The sequence below is a fragment of the Aspergillus fijiensis genome, assembly GCF_003184825.1.
Source record: "Aspergillus fijiensis CBS 313.89 unplaced genomic scaffold BO72scaffold_8, whole genome shotgun sequence".
Lineage (NCBI taxonomy): Eukaryota > Fungi > Ascomycota > Eurotiomycetes > Eurotiales > Aspergillaceae > Aspergillus > Aspergillus fijiensis.
Window position 1 is genome coordinate 720054 of NW_024468984.1, and position 12671 is coordinate 732724.

Consider the following 12671-nt stretch of genomic DNA (forward strand, 5'->3'; position numbering starts at 1 on the left):
TCGGGTCTCTTGGGTAAATTCATCTCAGTGTATGATCCATGTATAACAGAAGCTATGTATGATATCAAGCATAGAAAGACAGTACGAACGTTGTAGATAGATAAACATCCTCTGCTCCATATACGCCGGTCATTCATTAAGAGAGTCATGAGTGGAGACGACAAAGCGCCTGCAAAATGAGTGCAAACATACGCATACAAACGAAAAGTACATGGGAAGGATATCATCAAAAGAGAGGGAACGCCGCGACCCACCCTGGATCAACCAGCGATGTTGCAGACTATAAGTGAGCGGGCGGGAGCCGGCGAAACTCAACCCAGCACCACGGCAAGGACAATGATCAGCAAGATCACGGCCAGGATGACCAGAAGACAGCAGGCCTTGTTCCGCGCATTCTTCTGGTACCTGCTTGCGCTTCGCAGCTCAACGTTGGCACCGCGAGTGTCGTCTCCGACTCTTTCAACATTCTCACTGATGATATCGAGCTGACCTCCTTGCTCATGGACGATGTGAGCCACATCGCGGAAGAGCTCGTTAAGTTCGCCAACGCTCTGCTCGATATTGCGGATCTCCGCCTCCCGCTCGATGATCAGAGACTCCTGGAAGTCCACTTCGTCTTGGTTCGCCAGTCGAGGTTGTTGTTCAAGAAGCTGCTCTTGCTGCTGCTGGAAGCCATCTTCGGCCGCATGCTCACCGTCTTCCACGGCTGTGCGAGCAGCCACTGCAGACGCTCGCTGTTTCTCCAGGGCACGACGCTGGACGGTTTGGAATTCCTCCAATGTAGCTCGAAATTCGGAAGAGAGCTTCTGCTGAGTCCATTTTTGAGACGGCTAGTGGATACATGTCAGCGACACTCACGTTGAGACCGAGCCCAGGGATAGCGCGGACCGCGAGATGGAACTCAACATACATTGACGTCTTCCCACGTAGTTACTTTCTTGATCCCCTCCCCTACATCCTTGAAACCCAAGCGAGTCTGCTCCAGTAGGTTATGAACCCGTTCACGCACGCGCTCAGTGTCTCGACGCGTACCCAGAAGAGCGATCTGGTCTGATAAGCGAGTGATGTTCGAAGTGAGGGTAAAGAGGCGGTTGGAGAGACTCTCGGTCAAGCGGTCAAACTCAGGGTCATCACGATAGTGTGGATCATCTGCGCGGCGCAGAGTCGTAGGCTGCGACTCTAGTGAATCTAAGCGATCGAAAGACATGACTGGGCGGAGAAAGTGTCCCTAGGTGGGTAGACAGTTGGAAGCTGGAAGGACTGAGAAGTTACTGGGTAGTAGTAGTAGTAGTAGTAATAGTAGTAGTAGTGGTAGAGATCAATTTGACTCCGGGCTGATGCAAGCGGGCACATGTACAGTAGTGAGCACACTAGTCTAGGCTCCGTACAGCGCAGGGCATACGTCGGTAGCAGGGGGGAAGCGGGCCCGATGGCGTTGTTGCCTGGTTTTGCAATGGACACCCGGCTTTGCAGGCCGCCATCACCTGACGCACGGACTCGATGTGTTGCCCGGTCACCTGATACGACGGATGTGGCTGGTGTGTTTTGGTGCTTTGTTCGAAAAGCTTCATTTTGTCGTCGCATCCCGCTGCCCGCTTTCCCTCGACTGAGCTCCAATTCAATACGCTTGGAGCTTCAATTATTCCAAGGCGTACTTGCTACCCATTCTGCAGCTACTCTGATCATGCGGTGAACTTGATTCATCCTTCTCTGCCTAGAGATCATCCCATCACACTTTAGATCCCAACCCTCATCATGGCTGCTGCACGGCCTCGCCCTTATCGGCGCATATTGACCTCGGCCCTGCACAGAAGATTTGTGCATGCTTCTGCACTGGCGCTGTTAGTCTGCTACATTGTTGCATTTGCCCTTGGTGAGAAATCATCATGTAAGTACAACCAAGCTGGATGAGGCTCGCAAGACGTACTCACGGCGATCGCTAACCACTTGCGACATCCTCCTAGTCTTCTGGTCATGGTTTCCAATTGGAGCATGTGGAATTCGAACAGTTCTACTCTCTCTCTGCAGCCTTGTCATCTTTGTCCTGCGTGTTGGTCAGATGCACCTTGGCGCAAGGACGACAGCCTCGTCAATAAGTACTCTCAAGCAACTTATTCCGTTCGATGCTTTCCAGACCTTCGGATGGTACATGTTCTCAGCCTGGTGGTTCAACGAGATCTACAGATGGTCTTCGCCGCTTAGTGTGCACTTGGAATGGGTGAACCGAGCCAGGTATGTGCTCACCCAAGGCTGAATTACTTTGAGCGTGGTGGAACCTCAGCTAAGAAAAAATATGATGCCAGACCTCATGAACGCGCAAGTCTCAACGAGCGGGCTATATACCTTTACACCTATCACCTCGTGCTAGCAGTCATACAGTCGCTTTTTCACCTGTACGATGATTATGACCGAGTTCCTGTCCCGGTCGCCAAACGGTCTGAGAAGGACAAAGGTGCAGTTCAGTCCACTGCCAAACGCATCCAGGCTGAATTCCTGCCGACCATTGTTGGCGGAATCAAGAGGAGTTTGTTCGTTGCTTTGGCTTGCCCTCTGGCGTACTCCATTCTTCTCCGTCGTTATGCGTGGAGTACCGCTTTGTATTTTGCCAAACTCTTCTGGGATATCCCCAGGTCCGCCGCTCATCCGCCGGGCTTTCTTCCACCAATCACACCGGGAATCATCTTCAGGTCAATGGTCTCAGGAGCGCTTCTGATGCTTTGTTGGCAGAGCGCCAACCTTTTCTTTTCCATATTTTTGAGCAAAGAGCCCCTCAAGCGCGGCCAGCCTTTGACAGCCGATGCTAAAGACCCCAACGGCAGCTTGCTTACCGGCCTCAAAGCGAAGAAGGAGACGGTTCGAGCCTTTGCATTCTGGGAACTACTTTTGATCAGCCAGCAGTTTCCTGATCGTCGCAAAGCGGTCTTTAATGATATCGACCGCGAAGAAGGGGCAGCCTGGTCTCAGATTTTCGCCGCGACCACAGAAGTGGTCAAGGGTGTCGCGACCCGAGTCAAACCAAATTTCGATGAGAAGGAATATCAAGAGACAAGGGAACAGAAAAAGGCACATTCCGGTATCGACACTGGCCCTCCAAAGGATGAGCTCGTCCTTCGCACTCTCCCTCGACTCACAGACCCGCTAAAGGCGCCAAATGAGGTTGACATCTTCGCCCCCGTCCCCAAGACCGCTTCTCACCAGGAGGCTTGGAATGAGACCATCAAATCATTCGGAAACAACCCCGACTGGACTCCTACCGCCCGTGCCAAGGCTGTTGATGTCCTGGACCGGGCATTATCTGCCGTGCTCAGTCCCGAACAGAAGCAGAAGCTCCTTGCTACTTACAAGGAACTCGTCGAGCGCCTCACCGGTCCCTTGATCACGTGCAAGCCCGAAGACCTGCACCCTCTCATGGCACAAGCCCTTCGCACTCCAATCGGCCGCCATTTCCAACACACTTACGCCCGTCGCTTGTCCGGTATCGTCCTTGGCACACCCCACGCCAATATATGCTCCATTGTTCACTCCATCGACTCTATTACTGGCCTCTCCATCAAGAGTCTCGAAGAGGATTCCTACGGTAAAGTCCAAGCCGATGTTCCTGCCCTCATCCGTCTGTTCACCGAAACCATCCAAACCCTAGAGCCGTTCATCAACGGCGGTCTGGACGCGCACTGGACGGACGTCGATTTCCCACCTTCCAGCAATCCGGAGGCGCAGGCCCAGGCTCGTCGGGTTCCTGATGTGGATCTAGTCCTGACGACGCTCAAACACTCTCTCAAAGACATCCTATCCGCATTCAACAAATATTTCACCGTGATGGACTTAGATGCTAGGGACCTCCGGCTAGCCGAGGAGGCCGCTGGCGTGGTTAATGCGGGTCTGTAAAATACCATTTCTTTCGCAAACAGTTTTCCACCTGCGGGTCTTCAATGATGGAAGATACTGTGTTGTGATGAATATCCAAGGTAAACTTGGTTCTCCTGTTTTTGACTCATCTGATTTCAGAAGATGAGCTTCCTGGCCGTTTCCTTTTTCTACCCTTTGTCGAATATGCCAAAAAAGGGCTATTGTTTTGTTTGAAAAGTTAAGGCTTAGACCTAGAGTCAGTCCTGACTGTTATGTATGCATTGCTCTGGCGTTAGTTGGGCAGGTAGTTATCAGTGGATCACTGTATTCCAGAATTCGAGAGGGTAACATGTTCTGTATACTTTGTCACATGACATCACCAAGAGTGGACTATTTTCTCCGCACCCAAACTATTTCACTTGTCCCTTTCCCCGCGCAAAGCTCCAACTTTTGGATTTCCATCTACCCCAGCGTGTCCAGGACGCAGTCAGCAGCAGAACTCCTTAGACCTTCCGCTTTTTGCTCTGTGTCTTTCCCAATTTTCACAAGAACAATGGCCTCGCCATTTCAAAATACCTATCACCTCCGTCGCGTAGCCGACACCTCTGCTAAATCATGCTACATCTGCTACAAACCCTCGACCTCGGTCCTCATCACTCCCGATAACAAGGTAAGCCATTCCCGGATGTCTACAATGATAATTTGATGAACTCACGCATGGGTCTCTCGCCGCTGTGCTAACGACTGAACGACTTCCCTCGCAGGATTTCTTCTACATCTGCCCCTCCCACCTCACCGATCGAAACTTCTGCTCCCCTATCATCGATGCGGCCGAGGTTGAAGCGAAAGCGAAGCGCGATGCTATGGCCAAAGAGATCGAGAAGGTGAAGAAGGAGTACGAGGAGCGGCAGGCTAGGAAAGCGAAGAAGAGTGGGGACAAAGACAAGGATAAAGAAAAGGAGAAGGAGAAAGACAAGGACGGAGAGGACAAGGACGATAAGACCGCAGAGAATGAGCGCGATGACAAGGTAGGTTTCTCGACTCTCCAAAGTGTGAGATGGAGGAAAAGGATAATGGGCAACTGGGGAGGCTGGGCAGTCTGGCTGATTGGAAATGCGCTGCAGATTGATGCGATCAAAAAATCCGGGGATACCACAACGCCGAGCACGGATGATTCGCCGCGGATCTTTGCTCTGCATAAGTACGGATCTTCGTTTCCTGTTCCCTGTTCAGGTGCCTTGATACTGATCAGAATGGTGGGGCAGGAACTTCTACCAGATGCGGATTGACAGAGTGCGCAACGCTGAAGTCGCGAGGCGCAACCGGCAACGGCTGCAGGACCCCTCGTTCTTTCCATCTGTCCCGTCCGGTGGTATCTGAGTTTGTGTTGAGTAAACGTGCACCTGTCCTTGGGACTGGGTTGATGTTCCTTGAGAAGGTTCATGACAAACAAAGTGTGCGCACGACTCATTCTAGTGAGCCTGGCCGCGCGGTGCTTACTGTTGCGTGTCTTATCATGATGTGTGACCAGCATAGCCTGGGCTCTTGCGCATTGCCTAAGACAGCTTCGTATTCGTACGAATACGTCTCTTAAAGTGAGACCTCTAGGGTCCTGGCGCCAGAGGCCAGGGGTTCATTGCCCAGTTCATGAAGGGAGTTTTCGATGCAGGTCTCGGTCATCATTCAAGACATTCGTTAGGAAGCAAGACAAAATCCGCGGATAGCACAGCCCTGGGCTCATGTCCTCCATCAACTCGTCCAGTCAGATTTCCAACGAGACCACCAGATCACTCTTTGTCACGAGTGCAAAGGATGGGAAGCGGGTCCTTGCTCTCGATCTGCCTCATGAACAAGTCAAGACAGATACGGTAATTAACCTCACATGCGATGCATCTGGCCTGCATATACAACGCAACCTGTCGCAAGAAGCTTGGATTGAGCTACGAAGTAGCTACAAGACAACATGGCCACAACTCAGCCTTAGGCGGCTTCTAGAAATAGAAAGCCCATCCTTCCATAAGGCATAAGGCATAAGACAGGGAACGGCCGCCGTGCCCCCGTCGGCATTTCCTACCCAACACACCACCAGCCAGCCTTACACACAGCGTCACACACATCCCCTTGTACCTTACTAGTACCGAATCACCGATAGAAGTACAGTACAATGGAGTGCAACCTCCTCTGATCCAATGGATGCGACAGGACTTCCCGGTAGCAGAGACTGAAAGAGCGGGGAACTGGCCCCATCCAGTGGCAATTAATCTACGGCGTTCACAAAAATGCCCTCATGTTAATCTAACAATTCTCTCTCGCATGTGCAGACTTCCCAATCATCGGATCCTTTTCCACCAAGCGTCGTCAATCATCCCCTATCCAGGGTTGGTAGGTGATGATATTTGCATAGAGAACGAATTCAATCCGCCCGGAGCCCCTCCCCTCTCCCCTCCCTCTCATCGTCTCTGTGACCAACGGCCTAGCCCACACACGCTGCGGAGACTAATGTAAGAGAGGAAATTATGAGACTCCGTCCCACCGTTCATAGCGCCCCAAGAAGTCGTAAGACGAGATTGTTTGATCCAATCCCCAAAGGAAGCAAAGACCACTTAACCCGGAGATAAAGTCATATCCGTCCGTCTGTCTGTCTGTCTGTCAGGATGAAAGTGGGCAGGCAAAGAAAAAAAGCCAAGAGATTTTGTCAAGCAAAGCAGTGGGTCTCCCTGTGAGGCAGTGCTGCTTAGTTTCCTCGCTCTAGTCGCCGGTTGGGTTTAGTGCTGCGGAGTCCGCTCGCTTTCTCCTGCATCTTTTCTTCACTTCCAACCTATGCTTTATGGGACACAGTCAAAGAGGGGGGGGGGGGGGGGGTTTGATGGAGATTCAGCAACGATGACTGTGGTTGCCTGTTCTCGGTGATGACATCATTCTACACCTATACATCAACAATGTCATGTACATATACACTAGAAGCGAAGAACAGATTAGAGTACGGCTAGGTACTTCAAAGATGGGGTTAAAGTGGACGGACGGGCAATGGCTCCCGAGTCCGGGCCCGTTACAGACAAGTCTGAATGGGGAATAGATCCTTAATCCATTCAAAGTACAGTACATCCCCAAGGACCTTGAGGGAATCAAAGACTCACTACCTTAGCCAGCAGTCGCAGTGGCTATCAATGTTTCCAGTGCCTTCTGTGCTGATATTCATGCAAGCTCGATATGGTTCCGTGTTTTCGGATCAAAACTGCTGCTTCACTCTTGTCACACTCTAATACAATACATCAATTCTATTGTATAGACACTGAACTATCAAATGGGCTAAGGAAACGGGGCGCTGACATCATCCTCCACCTCTTCTGACTATCGAACTTTCTTTCCTTCCGAAAACCGCCTGGATCGGTGGTGTCCACGGTGTATGCCATGGTCTGTCAAATGCTATTGCGTCTAAGATGTCTATAGCAAAAGGAGACGAGGATTCTCGATGCGATATCAAAGACGGTGCGTATTCTAGGCGGGAAATGTTGAAGGAAAAGAGAGGAGGGAGGGCTCAGGGCCGCAACCGTTGGTTCCTGAATGACTGACTAACCAGATCCTCGAGTCTTGATCATGCATTGCATATCAAGCGGTACAACTAGTAGCTTCGGTGATCCTGGTGTAGGTATGTACAGAGTACACAGGCTGGATAAAGTATCTGCCTGGTTCCTGTACGGAGGACGGAGTAGTACTCTGGAGATCCAGCCAGGCGGATACCGATGCACAGACACACTTACTCCGTACATATTTGATGGGAGTAACTGTATACGTATATTCTCCGTACACAGTAGAAGAGCTTTAAAGTGATGGAGTTGAGTCTACTTGGATTAAGAACAAAATGTTCTGGACCTTCTATGACATTCTGTCTCCCACGTTTTTTTTTCTCCCTTGCCACCCACACGTCGACCAGATAGGGCGGCGGTCTGCCCTACGCCGTCAGAAAAGGGAAGAGCTGTGGGATGTCGTAGTAGTGGTGATGTTGAGCAAAGTGAAAAATACACATATGTCGTAACATACCTTACATACCAGCTCGTACGTTACCGCGTAGAAAACCTGGCAAATCTCGAAGGAAAATAGAAAAGAAAAAAGAAGAAAAGAAAAAAGGCACCCGCAACCATGGCTAGCGTGCCCCAGTTGCGTAAGAGAGCTTTTGCACAGCCCCCGTGCCGGAGCTAGTGATCCAGCCTAGACCTTACCAGGCCTCACCCCTCTCAACTCTCAACCTGATGGTTCCGACCAACCCCCTTCCCCTTCCCCTTGCCCTTTCCCTCCCCAAATGTAATAATCTTTTGGTCTTCTTGGTACAGCACAGCATGGTCGCTTCTTTCCCGCATTGTGGAAGCATAGCGAGTCATAGTTCATGTAGCAACTTCATCGACTAGGGCTCCCTGCGGTCGATTAGTCAGCCCATAAGCGCCAGGAACCTGTGCAACTCTACTCCGTACTACAACTCTTGCCTGGTGCTTTGTTTCTCCCCGATCGACCACTGGCTGCAGATCATTGGTGGCTGTCCGCTGGGAAGTGGAGGGCCCTTGACTTTGTGGGGCTCGCCTTAATGAGGGTTAGAAGAGTGGGAGAACAGCCTCGTGGGGTTTTTTGTCGCAGGATGTGGGGTTCAAGCCCTGACTCGGTCACCATATGCCTCTCCTTGGTTACATGGAGGATTTGAGGTCATCGCGTTGCGCGGGTTTCGATTGATTGCTCGACGATCGGACGTTATCAGATTAACACGGTTGAAGGGCTTAGGCGCCGCATCGATTGCATACATAACTGTGGTTGGCTGGTAGATAAAAAGCTAGAGAAGGTGAGGTCATCTCGGCGCTAGGACAACTGTCTCCCCTCTCCCCGCTAAAGGATCGACATCCAGGGTCCTTTCCTTCTTTAAACTCGCGACCTTTCGGCACCAGTATCAATCGAGCCTAGACTTAGGTCTATCATATCGTATGCGTGTGCGTAACCTGCGCATGTCCCTTCCCTTTTTTCTTTCCTGGCCCGCGGTTTTGACCGCGACTAAAGCCTAAATGCCACCTTTTAACCCGCGAATCGCAGCAAGGGACTGTCTGCTTGCCACGTTTGCTTTGTCTTTTGTTCTGCCTTTCAACTAGCCACGCAAGCACCCGCAGGGACTCTCGGACATCCTTTGATGAACTAAACTCGATGTGGCTTTGCTGCTTGCGACTCAACTTCGGTCGACCTTACTACCTCCCCATGCGAGGTCGAAAGTGTCCACCAAGTGGCTGCGATGGCCCCTTGGCATGTCAGCAATACTCGATTCGGTTCTATTGAAGCCTGATTGCTGCCTTGTAGATTCTTGCTGGAAAGCTTAGAGGTTGCCCCGCCCATTGGTCTCGTCAGTGGGACTAGGTCTCATTCCAGGCGGCAGGCGAATGCCAAAGGCTGCCTGGGCTGGGCCCCGGATCGTATTCACTTGCTCGGAGATGTCTACTCGAGCTTTCGCCAGGCCGATGGCGGGCACCACCCATTCACTGCAGCTACATCGCATACCCTGCCAGGCAAATTTTCCAATGTTGGCGCCGCAAGAGGTGTTGGGACAGGTCAAACGACCAGATAACGGAGCGTCTGCTGACGGCGAACCTAGCGGTGCACCCGAATCACCCGACTCGCTTTCTGGAAAGAGACTTGGACGCATCCAGGTCAATGGATGAAGGAAAACATGTGCACACTCGGTATTCGCGAGCGAAGCGCCCGGTTTCTGGGGTCCATGAGGAACAACAAACGGCGTGGTTGCCAATTTGCGTCTGAATATGAAGTCAGTAAGGTTTCGAAATCAAGAACCATAGCTTAAAGAAAGTCACAAAGGCAAGTAGACGGAAGATAAGGATAACCGACCGGCATTTACGACACTTGATCTCCGTCGTACGACCTGTAGATTCCTGCGGCCTGTGCGGTTGTTCGTCCTCGAATAGGACATTATTCATTTCAGGTGCCCGCCCGCAGGCGACACTTTCTTCGACTTCTCGGCGGTAAAGCCATCTGCTATACAGAGGATGGCTCGTGACATCCTCGGGACAGCCCATCTGATGGTAGAGCGAAAGCTGTTCCATGAAGCCATCGTTGGGTTCACAGAGAGGCCGGCTCTCCCTGATGATGGCAAGTGCTGATTGCGGAGTCAGCGCACTACGCTGCTGATGAAGCATGTAGGCAATGCACACAGTTGCAGAACGGGATTTGCCCATTGCACTAAAGAGCAGTGAGTATCCGAAGGTAGTAACTGGTTCATCGTGGGGGTTTGCAATCACAATGACTTACCAATGCACAAGCACCGCGCCGCCACTGTCCAGTCCCGACTGAATGAACTTGACGGCGGCGGGAAAATGCTCCAGCAGGTTTTCATCATCGACATCGTCAACTTCTATGCAATGACGTTGATAAGGCGCCAGAAGTTCATCTGCTTGCTGGAGTCGTAGCACAGAAACAATGTGCGTGATATTTGCTCGAGTCAAAGCCGCATTGTTCTTGAGTGAGAGGACCCTACAGAGTTGGTTAATAATCGTTCCTTTCCCTTGAGTTGACTCCAGAAGCTAATTCTCTAGTGGCGTGTCGAAAAAGGAAGGTAGAGAGGCAACTGGAAATGAGAGTAGATAGCTGAGAGAAGGAAACTCACCCCCCAACATAGATATTGTGGCCAGGTATCTTGTTCATAGCCATAGTGAAGAAGATGTAGACTACCTATACAATGTTTAATATAGGAAGTACTATCACAAATCAATAAGTGAGAAGCTGAAAAATGATATGATGCTAAGCGTCGGGCCGTGTCGATGCCATGCTACAGGCGGCGAGAGGGCGAGAGGGGTCTTGAGGGCAGAATCTCAGGATCCGGAAAGCGGTCAGAGTCATATGGGGCTAGGGTATAGGGCAAGGGCAAGGGTAGCCGGGGGGGAGCGGGAACGGGGAATTGAACCTGAGGCACGAACCAACCCTCGCCTGTCCCCACCAATGCCGGTCGGTCCACTTTCCAATCCACTCCATGGAAGCCAAGAACTTCTGGATATGATCCTTGATCCTGATCTGGCCATCGCCGCGGATAATTTACACAATTTACACAACCCACCGTCTCCTCCTATCAATTTGAATATCATTCCAATCTCTCTCTCTCTCTCTCTCTCTCTCTCTCTCTCTCTCTCTCAGCTCCCTCTTCTCACTATGTGTGACAATGTACAGAAATCCTGGTTCAGCCTACCCATCCCTGCGCCGGGGAAACCCTTCCATATCCGCCGCAGTGCGAGCATGGTCGGCGGCAATGCCAAGGCCGGGCTACAGTCCCAACTTTCGACAGCAGCACTCAAGGCATTATTGATTGATATATGAAGGAGATACTCCGTAGTACTCCGAGACACCCAACAAGAAAATGTCGAACTCGCTCGAGACCCTCTCCCTCAGCATATCAGATGCATCATCGGCATCATCGTATCAGCCAATCCACTCATGGCTTGCAGAGGCCATCCCGCTATCTCTGTCATCGTGAATCACTCGTAAGACTGATTGGCCCGCAAACCACCGCCAAGGCCTCCAAAGCAGGAATTGGAATCAGTGAATTTGTTCTTCGTCCTTCGGAGGCGGGAGGTCATGATGCCAATCATGAGGGACACCGGGACATGTCAATTCAGCATGGACATGCAAGAGGCAGGCATGAAAGATTGGGTTCCCTTGTTCCAAGCGAAGCTAAACATCCTGGGACAACTTCGTTCTCCCACCCAAGCATCATCCAAGTCTTGGAGATTGATCATCTTGACAGGGCCAAGAGGGAGCCAGGCTTCTTGGTCTCTGCACCTCCAGGCCACTATTCCGAGGTAAATAATGCTTAATGTCGCTTAACGATCCCAGCCAATCAAGGCGATGTCATCCTATGTACATTACCCAGCATATAGCAGGATCTTGGGCGTGCAATACTGCCTTAGGTCGGCTTACTGCTGAGGCTGCATCGCTATTATCGACGATTCTCGTGTAACCAAACCAGCTAAATGATCTACACGCGCCTTCTGGGCCTCATGATCTGATTGAAAGCGACTAAATATGCAGCATCAAACGGCAGCAGTTGCAGCACGCTTTATGGGAATCTAGTGTTTGTTCTTCATGCAGAGCATCACTCCGTACTACTAGCGCTTTTTCTTTCCTCCGAGACGAGAGATCAACCAACTATGGCTAGTACCATGCACATGCGTATTGCCTTTCTACTTTTTCTTGACTATAATCCAACCCGCTGATTGAGGATGGCGTAACTACCCGCATTGTGTAACGTCTCAGTTCTGCTTGACCGAGATTCGACGCTCTTAACATCCTTCCGTTGTTGCATTGCCCTACGCAAAGGACCGAAATAAAGCCTGCCCTTTGATACATGGCACTCCCTGATTGAGCACCCCGGCCTGTGCACGACTGGATTTAGCAGTAGTCTGCAGCCCCTTAAGGCTTAAGGCTGACGGCGCTTTTTTTTGTTTGTTCTTTTCAGCTCGGGGTTTACCCTTTCAATCTAAAACCTTATATTATTTACTTCTTCTGGCCTACACACATGGCCATGATCAGGTCGTGGGTTTTGTGTCCCACCCCGGCCTCGTCGTGGTCTTCCTGTCCAATCTCCTCCTGGGCCTGTCAGTATGGAGAAGCAGGTCTCTCCGTCCGTGCACGACTTCCATATAAGCTGACCAGATGACTTGCTGACGAGGTCCGGTCGCCTATATATAGACACGGGGCATAGAATGATATTGGTAAGGGTGAAACGTTCAGCTAATTGAACAAGGATCGCAGACTGTACTGGTGATGTGCCAGGTCATCCGTCCGTTTAT

At 51.1% G+C, this 12671-nt stretch overlaps 5 protein-coding genes across 5 annotated transcripts; 3 read left to right on the forward strand and 2 right to left on the reverse strand.

Annotated features, from left to right (window-relative positions):
• Position 1: 1 nt before the first annotated feature.
• BO72DRAFT_422867 (SNAP receptor PEP12) lies at positions 2-1384 on the reverse strand. The gene is made up of 2 exons (XM_040942829.1): positions 911-1384; positions 2-830 (listed from the first exon to the last, which is right to left on the reverse strand). Exons 1-2 carry the CDS (start codon positions 1205-1207, stop codon positions 312-314), a joined length of 816 nt encoding a protein of 271 aa, XP_040804740.1. The 5' UTR covers positions 1208-1384; the 3' UTR covers positions 2-311.
• Positions 1385-1755: 371 nt separating this feature from the next.
• Positions 1756-3885, forward strand: BO72DRAFT_371014 (nucleoporin NDC1; the record flags this gene model as incomplete). The annotated part of the gene is made up of 3 exons (XM_040940984.1): positions 1756-1888; positions 1965-2232; positions 2304-3885. 3 exons carry the CDS (start codon positions 1756-1758, stop codon positions 3883-3885), a joined length of 1983 nt encoding a protein of 660 aa, XP_040804741.1.
• Positions 3886-4399: 514 nt separating this feature from the next.
• On the forward strand, positions 4400-5226 carry BO72DRAFT_493240 (AAA-ATPase Vps4-associated 1 family protein; the record flags this gene model as incomplete). The annotated part of the gene is made up of 4 exons (XM_040948361.1): positions 4400-4516; positions 4611-4874; positions 4971-5047; positions 5112-5226. 4 exons carry the CDS (start codon positions 4400-4402, stop codon positions 5224-5226), a joined length of 573 nt encoding a protein of 190 aa, XP_040804742.1.
• Positions 5227-9193: 3967 nt separating this feature from the next.
• Positions 9194-10539, reverse strand: dspC (dual specificity phosphatase YVH1; the record flags this gene model as incomplete). Its single annotated transcript, XM_040948362.1, has 4 exons — positions 9194-9629; positions 9721-10071; positions 10141-10362; positions 10496-10539. 4 exons carry the CDS (start codon positions 10537-10539, stop codon positions 9194-9196), a joined length of 1053 nt encoding a protein of 350 aa, XP_040804743.1.
• A 544-nt stretch (positions 10540-11083) lies between these two features.
• On the forward strand, positions 11084-11942 carry BO72DRAFT_287471 (uncharacterized protein). The gene has a single exon (XM_040940336.1). It carries the CDS (start codon positions 11196-11198, stop codon positions 11694-11696), a length of 501 nt encoding a protein of 166 aa, XP_040804744.1. The 5' UTR covers positions 11084-11195; the 3' UTR covers positions 11697-11942.
• The last annotated feature ends 729 nt before the right edge of the window (positions 11943-12671 follow it).